The following is a 23,417-nucleotide window of genomic DNA, read 5'->3' as shown; positions in this document are numbered from 1 at the left end:
ATAATATACATATCATTGTATTTATAATATAATGCACTAAATTTTGTAAATTTATTGAATTTGATAAAAATATTGATTTTAGCACCTTTTTTAATTTTGAAATTTTATCTCACCTTTAAACTGGCAGTGTTCAATGAAATTTAAACTTTAGTGAGATTATAGTAACAAATAATGACTCTCAAACTTTAATTTGATTTGAACACATAGTATGTTAATAAACTTCATTTGCATTTCTTGCATAATCATCATAATGAAATTATAGTGAATAGGTTCAATTTTCTGTATATATATGGTATTCATACAATTTATGTAACATTTTTGGTTATTGTATTAATAATTTTGAATTATAATATTCGGAAAAAATAGAACTTTATATTAAGAGAGAAAAAGAGAGAGAGAGAGAGAGAGAGAGAGAGAGAGAGAGAGAGAGAGAGAGAGAGAGAGAGAGATCATTTTATTTTTGTTACTCCAGGTATGCAAGCACATCTTTAAAAATATACATTTAATAAATATTCCATCACACACTTTCTTATGAAGTTATCCACATACATGTTCAGATAATCTTATGCCTAAAAGGTGATTCTTAGAATATGACAAAATAGTTTCTGAAATAGAATTGATACAAATCTGAAATTCAGGTATAAAATATAAGATGTAAGGAGAATAATAATTTTATTGCATTAATTGTAATATAACACTGATGAAGCTATATGCACAGAAAATATCTATACAAGATAAATCCCAACATTATTGAGTTAAGGATACTTTTAATGTTATTTATAGTTTGAATATACCATAACCCTGATTTCTCCTCATATGAAAATAAATCTTTATTAATTATTTTCTATAAATTTACTACTTGTCTACCAATAATGTGCTTATTTGTATTGACTGAAATAGAATTCTTAACATATATTCTTTCACAAAAATATATATATATATAAAAAAAAAAAAAAAGAAAAAAAACGCGAATTTATGCTATATTCATGTGCAAGCATTAATAATTTACGTTTATAATTAAAAAAAAGCAATTCACTTATATAAACAATAGAATCAAAGAAAAATAAAATTTGATCGTTGTTATTTCAAACTTAGAATTGAAAAAGATTGTATACATACATATTTCTGATTATACCATATTTTGTATTTATGACATTATTCTCATTGTTAAGTAAATCTCACTTTCGTTGCACCTTATGTCATAACCTTAAATAATTATTTCTTAATGAGAGAAAAACTCAATACTTTCTTTATATCAACACTCAATTATTATTATTATTATTATTATTAAATACTATTGCCTTTATGGCTACCCAATAATCAATGTTCTACTTATAATACAATGTAAATAACATTTTAGATACAAATTTTTTAAAGTTTTTATATCTTTCTTTATATCAGTTGAATATTGTTTACATTATTAAATTGAAGAAATTTCTGATTTAGATAAAACTTCATATTAAGTTGTATGTTATTTAGTCAAGTATGCTATTTATATAGAATTTCATGTGATCTGTGGAACTACTCCCATTACTTTCTGCTGTTACTCTCTTCTAGTGTAACAGTTAATAATATATAATAATAGTAATAATGATATATATTACTTACAATAAAAATGTTTATAATTTAACTATCTATTTTTAGAGTTTGAAACAATTAATCTTATATGTATGTAAATTGAGGTTTCATTTATACAAGAAAGGAGTAGTTTTAAATACTGTCAATTGACTATTGAGTTGCCTATATCATTGTTATATAAATAATTATCATGGGTCTCATTTATATTATATTGTTTTATATTATTTCTTAAAAAATAAATTAATTCAAAAGAAGACAGAGGAATATATATTTGGTGCAGTTTAAAACAAATATACACCATTTTGAAGATGCAAAGAAATAAATTTTTCTTTTTGAACTAATAGAAATATTTTTAGTTTAAACAAATTTAATTATATAGAACTTCTATGTATCTATAAGATTTCCAATTTAATAATTTCCCCTGACTGTTGTAATTAGTGACTCATGAACTTACCAATAATTGATTATACTTTATCACTACCTGGAGTAACTGAAAAAGTTTTGGAAAATCAACCCTGTGCTATAGATAGATTTTTAAATGTTTGTCCATTCCAAGCAATTGCAATGCAATAATGTTGCAATAATTGAATCAGAAGCTCTCGTTCATCAAGCATTTCAATATGCTCAATTCGAATACGATCTGTTTCAAGCAGTGAATCGTAAACTTCTACCATTGTCCAAGCATTAGACCCTTCCCAGCCATTTATTGTAAATCTAAAAGAGAAACTTATCTAAGTTATGTTTGCAGTAATCTTGGATATGCTGAAATCTTGCCAACATGTATATAATATAATTAAACATACCGTCTTTGTTGAGTTTCTAGCGTTTCACAGTCTTTTACTCCTGCTAATAAGCATCCACGACTACGCAAGTTTGAAAGCATTACTTGCCCAAATTTATCCTTCATATTTACTTGCTCATAACTTACAAATATACTATTTGGAAACGTTACTGCAAGCCATTTTAATAATGCTGAAGCTGCACTAGTATCTATATATACTAGAACACATTCAGCAAGAAACATGGTTGGTAAATTAAAATTAACTTCAGCTTGTGTTAATTTTTTGTCTAATTCATATATATCTCGCAAATCTGTTCCTACCAAATGGTAATTAGCAGCATGTAAATCTATTGTTGAAAACCTGATTTCCCCATCTGTAAGTAACATAAATTTAAATTAATATTTTGCTATGAAATAAACATTGCATTTTAATACTTTACCTTCTGTATTTAATGTATCTATCAATTGTTTATGTTTTTTGATGTGATAACATTTTTTAGCTGTAATACTTGGAAAATCTAGCTCTACAAAGTTTGTAGGACTGTTTCCAGCATTTCTGAGCTTCCAGTAAAGTGTGTCAAAACCAGCACCCAAATTTATAATTTGACCTTTGTCACCAGATAGCTATACCAATTTTACAAAGTATATAATTAATTTTGTATAAATGATGTTTTGGATTCTTTCTTTTAAGTTTTTAATGCTTTTCTTTTATCAAACAGCAAAGATGATAAAAGTTCTTTTATTGAGTGTATATTGCAAATTGTGCTTTATATGTTCTAATTATAGAAGTAGTAGTATTTCTGTAGTATTTTTTCAATTGATATTTTATGAATAAATTAGTAAAACATTTATGAATAAGATTTATCATAGCATATATTGTCAATAATTTGTTATTATGAAATTCAAATAATAAAATAACTTACAGATATTTATTTTTAAAGTTAGTTATATCATTATTTATCATCTTGTAAATAATGTTAAATATTATTATGTAACCATAAAAAATTATGTTCTCGATAAATAATTATAAGACTTAGTATAGATTTTACATTGACCTATATCACAGGTTTGCTACAAAAGCAGATCACGTCGAGAAATTGGAGCAGGGCCTCGGCCAGGTCAAGGTTTCCGGCACTGTACATCTTTGCTGCACGAATCAGCTGTACCACTTACTCCTTCCGTATTTTAGGTTATACTAAATTACAAAATCATATTTTGAAAATTCTGTATAACTGTTACTCACTTTAAGGAATTTGTCGATGAATACTTCTATGCCCTTGACCCTTGCGTAGTAACCACGATTGATCTCTGGTGGCTTTCGTGTAGTTTGTTTTACAAAAAAATTGATGAATGGATCAGACCAGTAACCAAGTTGCACTGCATACCTTTTACACTCACTGGCATCATCATTCGTGGCCTGTATGGCCTCATCGTCCGCCATATCTTTAATCATTACACTAAAGTTTCTTAACTTCAGTCGTGAAAAATTATTTTACGTTTTCTGGGTGTTGGATCTAATACTTGTTCCTCTCGGAAAACTGCACAATCGGCCATACTGTTCGAAATACAGGGCTGTATCTACTTATACCCAACGCAGGGGTATAATAAAGGGATGAATTCGTTCTTAACAGTAACGTAGTACCTCTTTTAGTAGCCATGATAAAATTATGATAAATTTTTAATGATAAAATTTTTTAAATACATAAAAAACTTATATGCATAAAAAAATGTTTTATAAAAATGACTACCTAAAAAAAAATATAGTAAAAAAGGAAAAACACATTTCTTGTAATTATGAAAAAATGTATTTTTTTCTGTACAAAATGTGTTTTCTTTAAATCTAACAACCTCGTTGTGTATTTAACAAAGCAATACTTCTATTAATGTAAGGAACGGTATTTACGTTTGAATTTACTCCTAACTCAAATACTTTTTCCAACAAGGGTAATGCATGTTCTGAAAAAAAAATTGTATATAAATATAAAAATACTTTAAAGGTAATATATTTTAGTAATTATATTAAAAGAAAATATATTACCTTGCATACATAGAACAATTTCTGGTAATTTATCTAAAGCTGACATAAGTATATCAGCCCTAGGATTGTCCAAACATCGTTGAAAAGCAGATAATATGTTTGAATTAGGAACAGGATGATGTTTTAATGCTCTAGCAAGTAAAGTGTGAGCTAATGTCCTTATATTACCCTGTGGTGAAACAAGTAATTCTGCTATATTATCGATTATTGGTTCCAATACGGCAGGTTTACGAGATGACAAATGTTCGATTTCTTGAAGAGCTCCAAATACATCTAATGATAATTAGTAGTTTTATTTATTTTTTAATAAGTTTTCTTTGTTAAAATGTTATACTGATTATACCTTCTCCGTGTAATCTGCTAAGTATTGCTAGTAAAGGTTGCCGATGTGGTGGAATTGCAGGTTCTGATGGAAGTGGACTAGGAGCAAGTGTTAACAGTATCTCTTCTGTATCTTCTCCTTCTCTTGGAATTGGAATTCCTGATATAAGTGTCCTTAAAGTGGTTAAACTTGGATAATGTGCCTGTAACTCACTATATGCAAATTCAAATAAGAAGATGATTAACATTTTGTTTAATTGTTTGAATATGGGATCACGCTCTTCGAATTTTTAATATAATAGCAGAGAAGTATAATCGCGTTTGTTAGTACTCACGATTAAGTCCAAAAGAAAATTACTTACTGAAGAATTTGGGCATGTTTTTGTAAATATTTTAATGCCCTGTTGGGATCATAAGAAATATATCCATATAGAAAAGAAACAAATCTGGTCAATAGAGGTGTAAATTCTTTCATTGGACTATAAATCTAAAAATATAAAAGAAAGCCAATAAGGCAATAAAAAATATTAGTATTGTTAAATTATTATTAAATTCAAAATTTTCTTAATAATTTATTACAAAGCATACCTGAAAACATTGAAAATAATTTTCTAATGTATCTTCTAAAGCTGTTTTATGTTCTTCATTAAATATATAAGGTTGTAATAATTCCAGCAATCCCATTACTTGTACAAAAAGATTTAAATGATGTCCCGTTCTAAATTGATTATATTCCATATAACATCGACCCATTAATGACGAAGCCAGCATTGGAAGTTGTCGTAATACTAAAATAGGATGTACAGCTGCTATTTTTCTAGCACATAATTCAAATTCTTGAGATTTAAAAGTCCAAGATTTTTGTCGTGGTGTTGCTGCCAAAGCTGTCAATAAAGAATGACTCATACAATCCAAGACTGAGCCAGTCCACCCTGTTATTCTTGCTCCAGCAACAAACTTTGTTGTTTGATGAGTATCCAAATAACATATTACTTTGGGTATTTTCATATACATATGTAAGAGAAATTGATGTGCCATATCAGCATTTACACTGAAAAAAATACAAATTTAGTACTTAATAAATTAATAAATGCATATGTGTAAGTATGATAATACTTAACGAACCTAGTATTTTGCATCATATGTTCAGTTAAATACTTTACTACTCTAGCAATTAAATGATCATTTGTTGAAATGCAGTGTAGTAACAAATCAAGACGAAGTTCCATGCGAGCAAGTGCAGCATTTCTGTCTTCACAGTTACATATAATAACAGCTTCAGCTACTACATATGCAACAAGGTTTAGTAATTGTTCTTTTTGAAGTAATAAAATATTCTCAGGTACATAATGCTTTGGTGTGAATTTATCTCGACCTTGCCAAAGTTTAGGATTGCATGTTAATGCCCAAAGAAAATCCAATACAGCACTTGGATCATATCTGTTTTAATCAGGTAAAGTTAGCTACAGAAATAAATCTTATATATATTAATATTTTTCCTATATACATACCCATCGTCATATTTATCTAGTAAATGTCCTACACATTTATATAAAGTTGTCCAACTTGCTCTGTGTGTTAGAAGTGTTAACAAATATGGTCTGCAAGAATGCAAACTCAGAGTATTATCCATTTTTACATGTACTTTCGTTTTTCCAAATAAAAGTTTCATTTGAAGATTAGGACATGTATCAATTAATTCAGGTTCTACAGAAGCTAACCAATCAATCAACAATCCTGTTCGAGATCTTACAATGCCTTCGTTACTATCAGTAATTAATAATCTTGTCATAGCTTCAATAAGAACATCATTTTTTTGTTGTTTAAGGCTAATATCTAATAATTTTCGACCTACACCTTCCAAATTTACAGTATCTGTATTTTCTAAAATTGCACCAGGATCTCTATTTTGCATCAAAATAGTTAATTCTCTACGTTGTGGAGTGTTTGTTAACTGTACATTAGCAAAATCTCTTAGAATTGAGAGAATGGGTGCCTTTATATCACCAATCAATGATATTAAATTTAAGCACATATTTCGTGCCAATTCAACCACTTGTTTTGGAGTTGATAGGCTTTTTAAAGGCAATAATATTACACGCATTAAAGTACAAGAATATTGAGACATATGCACCAGAGATGCTAAAAATTGTTTTACTTGCATTGAACTTAAAACACTGCATATATGTTGTATTGCTAAGACTACAGCTCCACTTTCTTTAGCTGATTTTTGCAAATCTTTTGCAAGTGTTTTATGTAAACGACGATAAGCATCTATTTTTTGATTTAATGAAATATTTTCAATAAATAATCTATTAATCAGATGCGGAACATCAGTTTTTACAGAACACTGAATAACAGACTGCTTCTGTACCATAGCACTTTGTGGTAATGGTTCTTGCAATTTATTTATTGCCATAGCATTTTCCTCTGGTAAATGTGGTTCCAATAATTGCAAAACTTGTACAAATACTAATCCTCCTGTTGCTCCTCTTCTATGCTGAACTTCAACTAGCTGAGCCATATAAGTTTTATCAAGTACAGCCTCTCCAACTGAACTTGGATCAATTTGCACTCCTGCATCAAGTGTATGTAATAATTTACTCATTGAAGAAACAGGTATTCCAAAGCTTTGAATAAAAAGAACCAACTGTTGTGGTTCTAAATCTTTCAAAGCTGCATCCACTAATCGTGGTACATTACTTCTAATCATACGTAATTTCAACCAATCTGGAATGAGCAATGCTTCCTCACTTGTATCTACAAGAAAGGCTTTAGGTGGATCTGCGTTTAAAGGGAACCACGTTTCCAATAAATTAGCAAATAGTTCATCATCATCAGATGAATCATAGGTCAACAGTATTATCATAGCATGAACTACCAAAATATGCATGGTACATTCTTCTCCACTGCTCCATTGAACAAGAATTTGATCTTGACTCTCAGACCATGTATATCCTTCTCCTCTAGGAGCTCTAGCCTTTTCTAGATAATTGCAGAATATTGCCATAAATGCATGTAATGTCTGTTTAGTTTGGTGATTATCACTTTCAGGTTGTGGAAGAATTGCTGCAATAATTGTACTACGTTCAACCACTAATTGTGAAATTTCATTTGCTAAATCAGTTAAATCAGGTAAATCATCTTCAGTAGTATGTGCAGCAAGATATGATATGTAAGCATGTACAAGATCAGGATTATTTTCTACTTGACAGGCACCACGAAGAGCTGTAGATACTAAGGAACGTACTGATACAAAATGGGGTATAGATGGTAACTTACGTAACAACCAAATTTCTCTAAAATAAAATTATTTTCTTTCAAATAAGTGTAATAAAATGAATTATTATATATTATACAAGTTAAATATATAGACAACTTACCTATCAACTTCAATATCCATTTCCATACCTTCCTCTTCAAGTGGTATTGAATCTAAAACCATCTTTAATCCAGTAATAGCTTGGAGACGGCTACTGCTTTGTTGACTACTTAATCTTCTCAAAAAATACTCCAAAACTTCATAAGCATGTTGTTGATCTTGATCCGGATCAGTTAATAAAGTTTGAAGATGAGCTAATAATTGTTGTTGTCTAGGCTGTTTTTCAGCTGCTTGAGTACTTGTAGATAATAAGAATTCACAAAGACATTGTACAGGTAGTTGACTAAGTGAACCTTCACTATTTTGTACCAAATCTGCTAACCATGGCATACTTTGAGATGAACTTTGTTGTTGTCTTTGTATTATGTCTAATAAAAAATCTGGCTTTCGAGATCGACAAAGCAAATGTCCTAATCTATGAGATACATTTAAAGATTTAATTTGTTCTAACACAGCTGGTGGTGGTCTCCTAGCAATACCAGTTGGATCCATAGTTATTAACTGGGATAGAAGTAAACTGTTTTGTTCAGAAATTTGTATTCTTGTTGATGCTGCAGCTAAATGAGATTCATATTCAAGTATTTCTTGCCTTTCTATTGCTTCAACTTGTAATTCTTTGGCACGTTCTTGTTCCATAATTTCTGGTAAAGCCATTGTAGGTGGAGGATATGCAAAATGACTAGAAATATTTAATCAATGAAATATGTTTAACATGTCATACATAATATTAATATTTAAATGATTCCTATATGTTATATAAGCATTTTCAATGTTATTTAATATACTTACTTACTTAGTAATACACATTTCCATAAGAGTTCTCAAAATAGGATATCGTTTCCATGCAAGAGCGCCGATTGTGGAAGGATTATGAGCAGCTAAAATTAACAACATTATCCATCCTTTCCAGTATAAATTTGATATTGCTAAAGTTGGTGGTACATATCTAAATAAAAAGTATTAAAAATATATATTATTATACAAGTTATATAGACATAAAATATAGTAATTAATAATAATTATTGTGATTATATTATATCAATTTACCCAGCAGGTATATTTATTGTTCCTGGAGGTTGGTAAATACAAAGATTGAAGATAAGTTCAATGATATCTGTTTTGTCAGCTTGTAACATTGGAAAACTTTCTGTTGAATTTGCTGCTGCTCTTCTTATTAATTGATCTGTCAAATCTAATGTTTCTGAATGTGTTATACTATTATCCTATAGATAAATATATTTATATTATTGTATATAATTTCTAAATGAAACAAATTCTATTTTTATGTTAATATTTTATATATTTGTATTTTTATATCTTACTTACTTTAGCAAATCCCATCAATAACAACCTTAATAGTGTACTTTGCAATAATGGAACATCTGACACAAGACGAAGATAGAACACTCTATCTGATTCTGGTGGCCAGTTATCTAATTTATAATAATGTTCAGCAGATTCCAACATTAATATTTTATGTAAACCATGAAGCAGTTCATTTTTACCAACAAGATACATTTGTTGTGCAGAATTTCGGAGCCATAAAACGGCTTCATATTGTATTGTTGCAACTAAATTTTGAAAATGATGTAACAAAGCTACATCTTCTTTATCACCACGTTGTGCAAGAGCTGCTGCTTCCTTAACTTGTGGACTGATAGCCAAAAGCATACAAAGACAGAGTAAATCTATTAAAGACATAAACACTCGTTCTTTGAATTCAAAGTTTAGCAATTGTTGTGCTATATCCTGTCTTTCTGACATTAATGTACGTGCGAATGTAACTAAATTAATATCGTGTCGACAAACACGTACAATTTCTCTGAGTAGTGCACGTAAAGGTCTCAAATAATCTTCACGATTCATTAATAAATCTTGAAATATTTCTGCAAGTAATTTAGCTGCTTGCTCAGGTAATGTCTGAAATATTACAGCTAACATTGGCATGTTATTTGGATTACGTGCGTTAGACAATTCGTTATAAATTGTATGTTTTAAAATCGTAGATAAATTTTCTGGATGAAGACCAATCAGTTCCTTTACTCCATTTAAGTATAAATTAATCACAGCTTTAGTCTTTAATCGCATTTTTACTAATTGACTTATAACTTCTACATCTTTTTGTGTATGTGAAGTACAATTGTAACAAATATAACTGAGTAATTCCTGTGCGGGTCTCATTAATTTAGGATTATGGAGCCACATTTCTAATCTTGGAACAGCAATGTTTCTGATTTCTACAAACCCACATGCTGAAGAAAGTAATCTTAAAAAATTTCTTGTAATCGATTCTGGTTGTCTCCTATTGATTTGTTCCTTGACAGCTGTTAATACAATATACTCTACATTGTCCATACAATGAGTATATCTAGGAGTTACTGGAAATTCTATTTTTTCTTTATCTCCAGAGAATTGTACAGTTGAAGTTCCTGGTTCTTCATCATCTATTGTAGAAGGGCTATGACAGTCTCTTGGTGTTAATACTGATAATTCTGTTTGTAATATACTTTTAGGTGGTTGTCTTGTATTAAATCCTGTTAATATATTATCAACAAAGCCCTTACATTCTTCATGATCAATCCATACACGTTCACCTAATGCATCTTCAATATAAAGCTATAAAAGAAAAAGAAAAAATAATAAGTATCTATATACTTCTAATTTAAATAATATAACATTATATTGTATTATATCATACAAATGAAAATTGTAGAATTTATTACAGTAACCTGTACAAAAATTTCTGGCCAATTCTTCTTATCATGAAATCCTTTCATTAACAAATTTGCAGCCAGCACTGGTACAAGTGGATTTCCTTTACTTTTGTAATTATGAGCTTGGTCTCTCTTTAATAAAGATGACAATGCATGAAGTATGCAATCATTAGAAAAAATTGATGCACGAATTTTTGCTAGATAGAGTAATCCCATATATATTAGTGTTTCAGGTTTCCATCTTTGATTTTTAAGAGTTTTTATAGCACCACAAATTATGCCAATAACTTTATCACCCTCATCATTATCATTAGCTTCTAATACTAGTGGAACAAAATCTGCTGGATCAGTTTCTGTAGCTACTGCTTCCCATGCCTCAGTACTAGAAAATGGTGGTCTTTGATGAGTAATATGTTGTGCAAGTTTCGGCTTTTTTTGTGGAATTAATGATTGAAGAGATCCTGGTGGTGCTTCCTTTTTACGTTCTGTACCTATTAATGATAAAAAAAAAATATTAATAGAATATAAAAGTATTTACTTTTCTATGAACATTTCATTTCTGCTTGAAATATCGCAATTACCAGAAGTTGAAGCAGTACCACTTGGCTTAGGATGTATAACACCTGGTCTTTTAGCATCAGAATTTTCCCCACGAGAACTTTTTGATCCAAGTGCAAATAAATCAGAAGGATGCTGAGCAATTTTATTTTTTGCACCCCTCCCTATACTTGTTTTGCCACGATCCATTGTAATTTTTATTAATATCTATGTTCATTGATGAATGTACAACAAAACATAAATTAAATCTACAGATTTAAAACTTAATGCTTTTTTCATATAACACATATAAGTCCTCATATCATACATCAGAGATACTACTTAATTTCACAATTTTTATTTTATGTTCCTAGCATAGTATGAAAGTACGGTTTCCTAACCTTTATGCTGTATATGTATATTTATATATATATATATATGTGTATATGATATATATATATACGTATGTATGTATGTATTGTAAGTTTATAATTTGTTTAAGAAAGTTTTTTAAAAATAATAAAAATCTCATAAGAAATACGTAGATAATCTTAGAAATAAACTTTTCCATTTAAAGGAATCATTCTTTTACTAATTTATATAATCAACAGTACACCACGATTTCTAAATACTAACTTTGTAAAATGTATAATTATTATTGTACGAAGATTGGAAGAATGATGAAGTATTACCGGCAATAACAAAACTAACAGTTGCCAAAACTAAATACGCGGCGCCATCTATCTTTAATATTTCAACAAAAAGAAGTAGAACTTTTTTCATGTAATTTTTTCTTTGAAATAATATAATAATTGAAATAATAAAAGAAACAGTAAATATTAATGAATTCTACGATATTAGTAAAAATTTTATAATATATAGTTTCGACCAATAAAACGCAAGAGTTCAGATTTGGACTAATTTTAATTATCTATTGTTTTTCATGGGATGAATGCGATCACATGACTAATCACATTTGTATAAAAAACACGCACATTGTTTTATTTCTAATAGCTTCGTTAATTACTAGAAAAATCTGTCAATGCTAGGTAAAGGTCGTTTACCATACTATTATCTTTTACATGCATGCCGTCTACAGAATTATTTGTGGACGTGTAGTATTATTTGATCATGCTTAGTTGTGGTTAGTCGTTAGTCAAAACGGATAACGGTAAGTACTAATTTTTATTTTTGAAAATTTCTAATCATAATTTTTTTTTATTAATTAGGGGAAGGAGAATATCCAATGATGAATAATGATTCTAAGCTCATCTAATACGTTAAGAGAGCACTCGTTCGTATTTTAAAGTAACACTCGTGAAAATTATTCTTTAGTCTCGATTCATCGAATGTAATAATTGGTTCATCTAAGTTCATTCATCTTTTTGACTGCAATCTTTAGTATTTCTAATCACTTTTTGATTAATTTATATGACGTGTATAGTTTTCCAAACATTGTAAGATTTATAACAGTAAACATGAATGCAAATGATAGTGAACAAACGGAGCAATATGAACCTTCTATTAAGAATATAATAGAACAACGATCTTTACGATGGATTTTTGTCGGTGGTAAAGGTGGAGTTGGGAAAACAACATGCAGGTATTTATAATTTTGGAATTGTGCATGTATTAATCCTAGGGACTTCACTTTACTCCTTTACGTTCATTCCTCGTTTTTTCTTTCAGTTGTTCTCTTGCCGTTCAATTGTCAAAAGTAAGAGAAAATGTTCTTATTATCTCTACAGATCCAGCTCATAATATCTCTGATGCCTTTGATCAGAAATTTAGTAAAGTACCTACCAAAGTTAAAGGTTTCAATAACTTATTTGCAATGGAAATTGATCCAAATGTAGGTATTACCGAATTACCTGAAGAATACTTTGATAACGAAGCAGGTTTGTATAAGCAAATTAGTATATTTTTATTAACGTCGTGCATGTTATGCAAGTAATGCAGATTAGTAGTAAACAGAATAAAGGCCATGCGTTGCTAAAGTAAAAGTGAGAGATTTTTCCAATCCGTCATTCACCGATTTACTTTAAAGCGGAGAGATTTCTCTATTCGGTTGGCTAAATGTTAATATATCTAGCATTATATTATTTACTAAGAAGTGAATTTTAGGTGGAGAAGCAATGAGATTGAGTAAAAGTGTTATGCAAGAAATTGTTGGTGCATTTCCTGGTATAGACGAAGCAATGAGTTATGCTGAAGTCATGAAGTAAGTTTTCATTTGTTTCAGTTAAGTTTTGAATTGTTTCAGTTGTTTATTTGTTTCAATATTTAAGGTTATATTTTTCTAATGTATTAAATCTATATATCTGTGGATTTAAATTTTTAGATTGGTAAAAGGAATGAACTTCTCTGTAGTAGTATTCGATACTGCACCTACTGGTCATACCTTAAGATTACTGTCATTTCCTCAAGTGGTTGAAAAGGGATTAGGAAAACTGTTGCTTTTAAAAATGAAAATTGGTCCTTTCATTAAACAGGTTTGTTAAATAATAGATGATGTTTCATATGTTAAATATTAAAAATAGCTCTTTTATGTTTCATTTAATATATAGATATATATTATTTTAGCTTAGTTCTTTATTGGGAATCACTGATTTCAATATGGATACTTTTTCAAATAAAATGGAAGAAATGTTAACAGTTATTCGTCAAGTCAATGAACAATTTAGAAATCCGGAACAAACTACATTTGTTTGTGTGTGTATAGCTGAATTTTTGTCACTTTATGAGACAGAAAGACTTGTACAAGAATTAACCAAATGTGGTATAGATACACACAACATTATAGTAAATCAACTTCTTTTCCTAAAGGAAGGTGATGTTCCATGTAGACTTTGTCTTGCCCGGCACAGAATTCAAGATAAATATTTGGAACAGGTAGATTAATTATTTTAATATTAATATATGTATATAACAACTTTTTTTTATGTTTTCCTCTTTTTTTTTCAAGATTATGGATCTTTATGAAGATTTTCATGTTACACGTCTACCTTTATTAGAAAGAGAAGTCCGTGGTGTACACCAAGTTAAAGAATTTTCTGAAAATCTTATCAAACCATATAAGCCTTAACACAAATGTAATTAATGGGATTATAATACACATAATCAGACATATAATCAGAAAATTTGACAATTTAGATCTCATAATGCAAAAATTTGTATAAAAATTTATTTCTTATATTTCCATTATTCATATTATAATAATCTGATAAATTCATTCTTTGTTGCTTCTTGTAATAAATCCTACGTATAAACGTAGCAGTTAATAGATATGTAAGAGCTTTTGTGCATTCTCTATTATTTGCGTGAGGTGTGTCTTATGAATAAATATATACATTTTGTAAGAAATAATGTGTTTATTACAAATATATAGTTTATAAGACAAATAGTTTGAAAACATCTAATATCGTGTATTATTTGCTTAAAATACTTCACGCAAATATTCGAAAATGCGCCATAAAATTTCGATATAAAAGATATTAATTACATAGAACATAGAATATAGAATATGCATTTGTATCTTTTATATCGCATTATTACGATTAATAAATAATTGTGATTTTTATCTGTTGAATTTATATCTTTATAATAACACAATACAATGTTATTTTGTTATGTTGAATATGTATAATGCACAATTAGATAAATTAAATTTAATTTCATTTTCAATTAGGAATATTTATTTAACATTCTTTTATGGTAAAAGGACAAACTATTATTATTATATGACAGATAATTTTTTTCCAATATGTATAAATGCATTTACAGCTTTATCTATATCTTCTTTAGTATGTGCTGCACTTATTTGAACTCTTATTCTTGCTTTCCCTTTTGGTACAACAGGATAACTGAAGCCAATAACATAAATTTCTTTCCCTTTAAAGATAATTACAAATCAGATAAATAATACATAAAAGTGTATTAATGTTTATATGGTTTCAAAAAAATATGGTAAAAACATTGTATTCGCATACCAATCATTTCATCAGCAAAAGTTGAAGCTAATTTTGCATCTCCCAGCATAACTGGACATATAGGATGATTATTACCATTGATTGTAAATCCAGCAGCAATCATTGACTTTCTAAAATGTTCTGTATTTTTTACTAAATTATCCAAAAATGTTGTATTAGATGTTATTAGATCCATTACCTATAGATGAGAAGTTCTCATTTGAATTCATTTATTATTTAATTATTTATAATTTAATATATTATATTAATATACATAATATTTTATATACTTTATTAGCTGTTGCTACAACGGCTGGTGGCAAAGAGTTTGAAAACAGATATGGCCTACTGCGTTGTTTTAACAAATCAATCAGTTCTTTCTTACCAACTGTGTAACCACCTGCTGCTCCTCCTAAAGCTTTTCCTAAAGTAGAATTAATAATATCTATACTACCTACATGATTGAAATATTCTTCAGTTCCTCTAAAATTAGATTAAATTATATTAAACAGATAGGTAAATTCAATATTGATTAGGCTATTAATTAATATAAATTATCCACTCACCTACCAGTTTTTCCAAAAAATCCAGTTGCATGACAATCATCTACAAATGTAATAGCATCATACTTTTTTGCAAGTTCGATTATATCCGATAGTGGGGCAATAGTACCATCCATCGAAAAAATTCCATCGGTCGCGATGACTCGTAAACGTGATGTGGAATTTTCCTTGAGCTGTCTTTCTAAGTCAGCCATGTCTCTATGCTTATATCTTAACAAAGAAAAATTTTTTAAAATTTCAGACATCGTCTAATTTTCGTCTAATTTATTTTAACGTAATACCTGTATTTCTTAGCTTTGCATAATCGAATCCCATCGATGATTGAGGCATGATTGAGTTCATCGCTGAACACTGCATCTTCTGGTATAAGCAAAGCTTCGAAGAGACCAGCATTCGCGTCAAAACAAGATGCATAAAGAATTGCAGCTTCTCTACCATGGAAAGCTGCTATCTTTTTTTCTAATTCACAGTGTATCTCTTGTGTACCACATATAAATCTAACGGAACTCAAACCAGCTCCGTATTTATCTAAAGCGACCTTAGCTGAGGCGATTATTTCCTTGTTATCCTAATTACATTCAATACACTTTGCATTTATTTGTTTTTATTTATCTGATTAAAAAAAAAAAAAAAGAAATATCAAAATATTTTATTTTACCGCCAAACCTAGATAATTATTTGCACAAAAATTTAAGGCTTTTATTCCATTTTTTAATATGATCCTTGTTCTTTGAGGCGACACAATTATCCTTTCACTTTTCCAAGTACCAGCTGCTTTTATAGCTTCTAATTCTGGTTTTATAAACGTCACCAAGGAACTCGAATTAGCAGATTGAATTCCTTTAATATTACGAATTTTTACAGCTGCAAAAATAAAGATACGTTTATAAAATTTTCACCTGATTTTCGACAATCATCTTTACAATTAAATAATTAGTCTAACGAAACTAACTTTTATCAAGTACTCGATACATTTTACACGAATCTTATACAAAATTCCACTGCGTTTAAAATCGAATGAATAACATATCAGAAAGAATAAAACCAAACAGAAACCGGTTTAACAAGTTATTTATAAATTTTATAAAAAATATATATCTAGTTTCTTAGTTTTATTACATCTTATTATTTTTTTAATGTTGTTCAATTTTACTATATAATTGAAATGAATGGATTATAATACAAATTTATTTATAAATTCTTTTATATTTTAAATAAAAGAAAAAAAACAAAGTTTTATATATATTAGTTTTTAGACAACATTCATTTTCGCGGTCAAACTTAATCGATAACTACAATAGCACTCGATGAAAAAGAATTTGTATCGTAGAGGGCGTTTTAATGGTTTTTTTTTTGGATAGAATCAATAAACAAATCTACAAAAATGAAATAAAATAATTATATTAAAAGAATCAATATAATAATACTTGACACAATAAACATTAAAGAATCATTTTACTTTGCCTGTTACACATATATTTATACAATTTTTTATGAATTCTTAATATTGGAATTTTCTGCATCTAAACGTTCATGTTCTCGTTTTATCAATGCTTTCAATTCTTCCTAAAAAAAAAAAAAAATTCAAATTAGTTCTAATTTTGCATCGCGTATATAATTGTGGACAAGTACAAGTTACATACACCCCAACCAAGTTTGTCAGCTAACAACTGACAACCTGTATCACAGTCACCTAACCAAGCAACATCTCGTCCGGAATTGGAATTTTTGGAGTCGAAGATTAAACCTTGTCTTAAACCTAAAAATCTGGACAAACGATCTTGCATACCTGCTTTTTCTTTATTTATAAGAAGACGAGGACAGGAAGGCCGTACTCTTGAAAAATTCAAATAAATTTAAGAAACATAATTAATATGAGAAAAATTAATATTTTAATATGTAAAATACCTGTCAATGAGAGAGGCGAAAGGTTGTACTACCAAACTTGATCCCATAATAATTAAGAGATCAGCATGTATAAAATCTCTGTCAGCGAAATAATGGAAACGTTCGGGTAACATTTCTCCAAAAAATACCACATCAGGTTTTACTACACCTTCTTCGCACTCTTCACATTTGGGTATTACACTTTCCAATATTTTTTCTGTTAATTGATATGAAATATTTATTTATGTTTATTTATCTATTACTTCATTTTATATTCATATAATAAATAAGATTTATCACCCTTCATCCATTCAAGCGTATATGGTGCCCTACATTTAAGGCAATGACCAGTATGAAAAGTTCCATGAGCTTCTATTAATTTTTCTGCTGGCAATCCAGCAATTCTTTCTAATGTATCAATATTTTGTGTATAATGTCGCAATAATAAACCTTTTTCCCATAAAAGACGAATAAAATAGTGGCATGGTGTAGGTTTAAATCCTTCAGGTAACAATTGCTTTGCAAGGGTAAAAAATGGTTCTGGATTCTCCATAAAAAAATCTAATTCAAAAACTGCTTGAGGATGTGGTAAATTATATTTTTCTAAATTATGATAAAGTCCACTTGAAGGTGAACGAAAATCTGGAATTCCTGCAGCTAAACCAAATGATTTATATTATCTTTAAGCACATAGTATAATTAAAAAAATATGGACTTACATGTGGAAATACCAGCTCCAGCCATTGTTATAATTTTACATTTTGGATTCTGCTTTATGTAATCTATAATACCATCTATGGTTAATTCTTTAAGAACACCTGAACATGACTCTTGTTCAGTGTCCGAGTCATACAACTTTAATTTCTGAATTAAATATTTGCGTATTTTTTCCATTCCTGAATCTTCTCCCTCTGTCTCTGTTTCTGTATTTTCTGAAGAAGGGCCAGGTTTGTCTTCATCTGGATTATTGTCTAATAAATATTAAATAAGTATATGACTAACCTTTAAAATAATACTTTATTGTATATTAAATATGTATATTAAACGTACAATGTATAATGATTTTTTATATAAAGTCTGTTTGTTCTCATTAATATATATAAAATAAAAACCATCTGACCATAAGAATATTTGCTTCACATGAAATATTAAATGAAGAAGTTAAAATTAACATGACAATAATTTATTAAATTAACTCCTAATTTAATAACAGGATGCTATCTATTTGTTGTATATATGCTATTAACCTATAATGATAAAATTTTATATAAATATATATAACATTATATATAACATTTAATAAATTTTTAATATTAATAAGTAAAAAAAACGAATTAATATTAAATTTCTAAAAAGAAAAACAAAGATTTAAAAATGTCGAGAATTGTTTGATATTCATTTGTTTAATTACTATGCATATTTAAATTTAGAGGATATTTGAATGGTATTAATCTATTAGAATAACAAATAGATAATAACATGAATGAAAAATAAAGAAGTATAAAGCCATAATTTCCAACAAATGTTTGAAAATTGAATTGCTGTAAGTACTTTAAAAATTACCTTTTTCCTGTTCATCATTATGCTTTTCCATATTATTAAATTAGAAAAATTCGATAAAAATTGTTTGGATATAGATTTTTCTTTATATAAGAGAAATTATTGAATAAAAGATTCAAAAACTTCAGAAATATATTTGCTTGAACATACACATCATTTAACGACTACAGTAATGTTGAAGTACTCGACAAAAAAATAGAATATTTATAAATAATATTTTTTATGTATTGTCATTGTTTGCAAATATTTTTTATTTATAGCGAAAGATGCGGTAGAAAAGTTCTGCGCATCGAATGGAATACAATCACGCATGTTCCACGCATAAAAAAACTAAACTACGCAAATACAGTGCTGCCAGGCAATACGTAATTAAAAAACTAGCGAGTGTTGATGGCGAAGGGCTATATAATCTTACCTATTAATCTATTTTTCAAATTTCGCTTTTTGAATATATCGATTTTGGTTAATTGAACGTATAATAAGCGAGGGGAAAATAGCAGATTTAAGTGTGAAATTTGAAAATATCGAAATCCGACACAATAATAACCAATCATATCTGATTGCTAACTAACTTCACTAGTTCAAGACAGTTCAAGAGAAGTCACGAGAAAGCTATTATTGGTTGTCTCTTCTCACTATCTTTTTTTATTCTCCGTCTCCTGCATTGCGAATGTATATGAGTTAACACACTAATAAAAGTAAGGATTATTGCAGTCAAGAATCTGACATGACGTGTGTAACCGCAAAGCGATGGATTGTGAAGTTTAGTCTGTCCTAAGATAAGATTATTTCCGCATTATTAATTCATTGTATAATTTTGAATTGTTCGTTAAATAACGTTTCATTAAGTACACGATTAAAAAATGTCAGGTTTCGACGAGAATCCATTTGGAGAACCTACTATTCACGATCCTTTTTCGGTAAGTATATAGAATTCCATTTCTGTCATAGCAATAGTGAGAATTATGTATGTTCAATAGAAACACTTATAACAAAACAATATTAATAAAATATCTATTATATTTTTGATTTTCTATTGGTATTTTACTCCGCGATGTGAATCTATTAAATTAAGTTCTGTTATTGTCTAATTTATTTTCTTTATAGATAAATATTTACATATGAATATTTTACCGTACGGTGCAATATTTACATGTTTTAATTAATAATTATCATGCTTACATTAATTTTAGATATTGCATTTAAATTGATTATTGCTATCGAAAATAATTGATCCTAATATTATATATTTTTATAGGATCCTGCAATAAAAAGGGCAGTTGCTTCAACACCTGCTAATAAGGGCCTCGAAGACTATAATCCTTTTTCTGAGCAAACAGTAACACAAGGAACTGCACAAGTCAGAGGTGCATCAAATCCTCCTATTTATGGAGGAATAGGAGCAACACAGCAACCAGCAACGCTTCAACCTTCAAATCAAGAAGCTCCACCACCTCCATATGCGCGTACTCCACAGCAAACAGTGAATGCAGCACTTGGAAGCACATTATCACCTTCTACAGATGTAAACACACATCCGAGATTAAATTGGACTACGAAACAAATTTTGTAATGTGTTATACACACATAATTTCACATTTTTAAACAAATTTTTGAATACCGATTTAATCATTAAATACAATCATTTATTTTAAGTAAATTAGTTATAATTTCAAAGAAATATGATATCTATTGCAGCAAAGAACTGATGAAGAATGGAAAACAAGGAGAGAAGAAGAGATGAGGAATACTTCATATTTTCGTAAGTATCTTAAAAATTATTATTTCTTAAAATTATTCTATAAATTACAAATTGCAACATTATAGCAAGGCGAAATAATTGGCCACCTTTACCTGAGAGATACTGTTTTCAACCATGCTTTTATCAGGATATTGATGTGGAAATTCATGCTGACTTTCAAAAGATAGTGAGACAGTTGTATTATTTGTGGATGTGTAAGTTCATTTAATGTGCTTTTTAATATAAGTGGGAAATATTAAATATATATAAAAATTCTTTTATATTACAGTTCATGGCTTAGTATTGTTTTTGAATGTGATTGGTGGATTTGTCTTGATGTTTCATAGTAAAATCTTTTCCATATTTGGTCTTGGTATCCTGTATCTTATTTTGTTTACACCATTTTCATTTCTTTGCTGGTTCAGACCAGCATATAGAGCTTTTAAGTAAGTTCCAAAAAAAAAAAAGTAAATTTTTCTAACAATATATTGATTAACTATATTACTTTTTTTTTTTTAGGAATGATAGCTCCTTCAACTTTATGGTGTTTTTCTTTGTTTTCTTTTTTCAATTAGTTGTTACAAGTATACAAGCTATTGGTATACCTGGATCAGGCACATGGTAATAGATATATATATATGTGTATGTGTGTGTGTGTGTGTGCATGCATGCGTGCGTGCGTGCGTGTGTGTATGTGTGTGACATCTTTTATTAATTTTTATTATTTGAAACATTTTTTAATTGCATACTATTATATAATATATCTAAATGTAAAATATATGATTTTAAAGATTTATTATTTTTTCAGTGGAATAATAACAGCTATTTCTGCATTTAACTCAACTGCAGCAGGAATTTTTGTTGGAATTCTGTTACTTTTCATTGCTATTGGTTTTATCTTTGCAGCAGGTGGTGATCTCCTTTTATTGACTAAGGTATATTCATTATTTTTAAGATTATATTTATTATGTTTAAGATTTATTGATATATATCTAACATTACACATATTTCATGTTCTAAAATCATATTATGAGGATCATTTGCAGATTCATCGAATTTATCGAACATCAGATGCAAGTGTATCAAAGGCACAACAAGAATTTGCTACAACTTTCTTGCGTAATGAACATGTCCAAAATGCTGCGAGTAATGTAGCAGCTACCGCTGTTCGAACACAGATGGCTAATGCTGCTCAGCCACGTTATTAGGAATATCTTAAATTAAAAATATCATTTGGATCGAAATATATCCTGCCTTCATATCAGAAAATTCATAAATCTCCTATGTTTGTTTGCATGATATTTTGTTATTATTTTATTGAATTCATTAATCTCCATTGTATTACAAAAGCATATTCTTATAAAGAAGTGATATAATATGTGAAATTATGTTCATTTCACATTTATTGTATGTATTTTATTAATAAGGTGATCCATACAATTTATGCAGAAAAAATTAATAATTATAAAAGACAAACAATGAACATTTCCTAATCAAAATACGCTTTTTTTAATATCAACATATTTATTCGACTACTTTTAACCGTAAATTAGATTACTAATTATTACATGTATTAGATTTTATACATGGGAAAATTCATTTATATGCACTGATGTAGGTTTTACAAGTTGATTTTTAAAAAATTTTAAAATCAAAATGTTTTAATGACTAAACGTGTCTACATGATAGGTTTTTTAGATTATAGTTCTTAGATTATTTTTTTTGTTTTTATGAATATTATATGTTGTTTTTTATTTCTTTATCTATTAAATTTCACACATCTGATTTGCATCCTACAATATGAGATAATGAAATGTAGACTTGTTTTTCATTGAAGCTACACATTTTCATATAACATAGACTTTAGTGCTTGTAATTAAAAAGAAAAATATTTGTAATTTACTTGGAATTTTACAACATTCTCATAAAAGTTTATTACATTGATCTTCAGTAGGAATGACATAGGTTGCTGTCAATGATAAAAATTAGTGTAAAAAATAGAAGAAACCTTATAAGTTTTGAAATTTATTCACGATTATTAAACTAAATAAATAAGTAATCTAATTAAGGTAAAAATCCATCTTTTTAACAAATCTAAATGATACAAAATAACAGTTACTATATTTTCTTATTTAAATCAATCATTTTAAAAAATTGTTATACTTGTTTAATTTATAATTAATTATTAATTGATACTAAGATTTATTGTTTATTATAAAAAGTATAATTTGTAATTAATGATACTTTTTGGAAACATTCAAATTAATATTTTGTGACAATTAATAAAAAACAAAGCTCCAAAGGTCTATATATAAACGATTTTATTTCTCAATAGGTACTGAGAATA

The 23,417-nt window shown here is 28.3% G+C and overlaps 6 protein-coding genes across 15 annotated transcripts; 2 read left to right on the top strand and 4 right to left on the bottom strand.

Moving 5' to 3' along the window:
- Positions 1-439: 439 nt before the first annotated feature.
- On the bottom strand, positions 440-3,855 carry LOC124947271 (leucine carboxyl methyltransferase 1). 2 transcript variants are annotated; one of them, XR_007100358.1, is made up of 5 exons: positions 3,603-3,855; positions 2,800-2,983; positions 2,382-2,733; positions 2,033-2,292; positions 440-1,206 (listed from the first exon to the last, which is right to left on the bottom strand). XR_007100358.1 is itself a non-coding variant. In XM_047489217.1 (4 exons), the coding sequence occupies exons 1-4, from the start codon at positions 3,810-3,812 to the stop codon at positions 2,088-2,090; spliced, it is 951 nt and encodes a 316-aa protein (XP_047345173.1). In that variant the 5' UTR covers positions 3,813-3,855; the 3' UTR covers positions 440-2,087. The 2 variants fall into 2 exon arrangements, 1 of the variants encoding a protein (XP_047345173.1); XM_047489217.1 differs by having other exon boundaries at positions 440-2,292.
- On the bottom strand, positions 3,794-12,031 carry LOC124947266 (integrator complex subunit 1). Of its 3 annotated transcripts, none has more exons than XM_047489192.1 (13): positions 11,396-12,031; positions 10,824-11,305; positions 9,427-10,716; positions 9,148-9,323; positions 8,894-9,046; positions 8,102-8,779; positions 6,230-8,017; positions 5,844-6,158; positions 5,307-5,769; positions 5,081-5,205; positions 4,741-4,931; positions 4,398-4,670; positions 3,794-4,315 (listed from the first exon to the last, which is right to left on the bottom strand). In XM_047489192.1, the coding sequence occupies exons 1-13, from the start codon at positions 11,559-11,561 to the stop codon at positions 4,200-4,202; spliced, it is 6,216 nt and encodes a 2,071-aa protein (XP_047345148.1). In that variant the 5' UTR covers positions 11,562-12,031; the 3' UTR covers positions 3,794-4,199. The 3 variants fall into 3 exon arrangements, with proteins under 3 accessions (XP_047345148.1, XP_047345150.1, XP_047345151.1); XM_047489194.1 differs by having other exon boundaries at positions 10,830-11,305; XM_047489195.1 differs by lacking the exon at positions 11,396-12,031 and having other exon boundaries at positions 10,799-10,910.
- A 166-nt stretch (positions 12,032-12,197) lies between these two features.
- On the top strand, positions 12,198-14,940 carry LOC124946519 (ATPase ASNA1 homolog). 2 transcript variants are annotated; one of them, XM_047487296.1, is made up of 7 exons: positions 12,198-12,400; positions 12,581-12,954; positions 13,041-13,249; positions 13,476-13,572; positions 13,693-13,843; positions 13,935-14,243; positions 14,317-14,940. In XM_047487296.1, the coding sequence occupies exons 2-7, from the start codon at positions 12,830-12,832 to the stop codon at positions 14,434-14,436; spliced, it is 1,011 nt and encodes a 336-aa protein (XP_047343252.1). In that variant the 5' UTR covers positions 12,198-12,400; positions 12,581-12,829; the 3' UTR covers positions 14,437-14,940. The 2 variants fall into 2 exon arrangements, with proteins under 2 accessions (XP_047343252.1, XP_047343251.1); XM_047487295.1 differs by having other exon boundaries at positions 12,198-12,522.
- Positions 14,941-15,023: 83 nt separating this feature from the next.
- LOC124957953 (2-amino-3-ketobutyrate coenzyme A ligase, mitochondrial) lies at positions 15,024-17,245 on the bottom strand. 2 transcript variants are annotated; one of them, XM_047515556.1, is made up of 7 exons: positions 16,835-17,245; positions 16,541-16,746; positions 16,164-16,450; positions 15,890-16,092; positions 15,610-15,743; positions 15,341-15,518; positions 15,024-15,242 (listed from the first exon to the last, which is right to left on the bottom strand). In XM_047515556.1, the coding sequence occupies exons 1-7, from the start codon at positions 16,854-16,856 to the stop codon at positions 15,088-15,090; spliced, it is 1,185 nt and encodes a 394-aa protein (XP_047371512.1). In that variant the 5' UTR covers positions 16,857-17,245; the 3' UTR covers positions 15,024-15,087. The 2 variants fall into 2 exon arrangements, with proteins under 2 accessions (XP_047371512.1, XP_047371511.1); XM_047515555.1 differs by having other exon boundaries at positions 15,610-15,802; positions 15,886-16,092; positions 16,835-17,243.
- Positions 16,635-19,924, bottom strand: LOC124957955 (NAD-dependent protein deacetylase sirtuin-2). Of its 5 annotated transcripts, none has more exons than XM_047515562.1 (7): positions 19,745-19,924; positions 18,489-18,740; positions 18,070-18,426; positions 17,791-17,986; positions 17,526-17,718; positions 17,347-17,448; positions 16,635-16,746 (listed from the first exon to the last, which is right to left on the bottom strand). In XM_047515562.1, the coding sequence occupies exons 1-6, from the start codon at positions 19,881-19,883 to the stop codon at positions 17,374-17,376; spliced, it is 1,212 nt and encodes a 403-aa protein (XP_047371518.1). In that variant the 5' UTR covers positions 19,884-19,924; the 3' UTR covers positions 16,635-16,746; positions 17,347-17,373. The 5 variants fall into 5 exon arrangements, with proteins under 5 accessions (XP_047371518.1, XP_047371521.1, XP_047371520.1 ...); XM_047515565.1 differs by lacking the exons at positions 16,635-16,746; positions 19,745-19,924 and adding exons at positions 18,820-19,016; positions 19,333-19,657 and having other exon boundaries at positions 17,268-17,448; XM_047515564.1 differs by lacking the exons at positions 16,635-16,746; positions 19,745-19,924 and adding exons at positions 18,820-18,903; positions 19,333-19,657 and having other exon boundaries at positions 17,268-17,448.
- LOC124957956 (secretory carrier-associated membrane protein 5A) lies at positions 19,736-23,282 on the top strand. The gene is made up of 8 exons (XM_047515567.1): positions 19,736-20,249; positions 20,588-20,854; positions 21,028-21,091; positions 21,157-21,285; positions 21,360-21,516; positions 21,590-21,691; positions 21,879-22,005; positions 22,117-23,282. The coding sequence occupies exons 1-8, from the start codon at positions 20,193-20,195 to the stop codon at positions 22,276-22,278; spliced, it is 1,065 nt and encodes a 354-aa protein (XP_047371523.1). The 5' UTR covers positions 19,736-20,192; the 3' UTR covers positions 22,279-23,282.
- The last annotated feature ends 135 nt before the right edge of the window (positions 23,283-23,417 follow it).

This window comes from Vespa velutina, chromosome 2 (genome assembly GCF_912470025.1).
Source record: "Vespa velutina chromosome 2, iVesVel2.1, whole genome shotgun sequence".
Taxonomy (NCBI): Eukaryota; Metazoa; Arthropoda; class Insecta; order Hymenoptera; family Vespidae; genus Vespa; species Vespa velutina.
The sequence above is the reverse complement of the archived record's forward strand: the minus strand, read 5'-3'. Positions and strand labels throughout refer to the sequence as shown.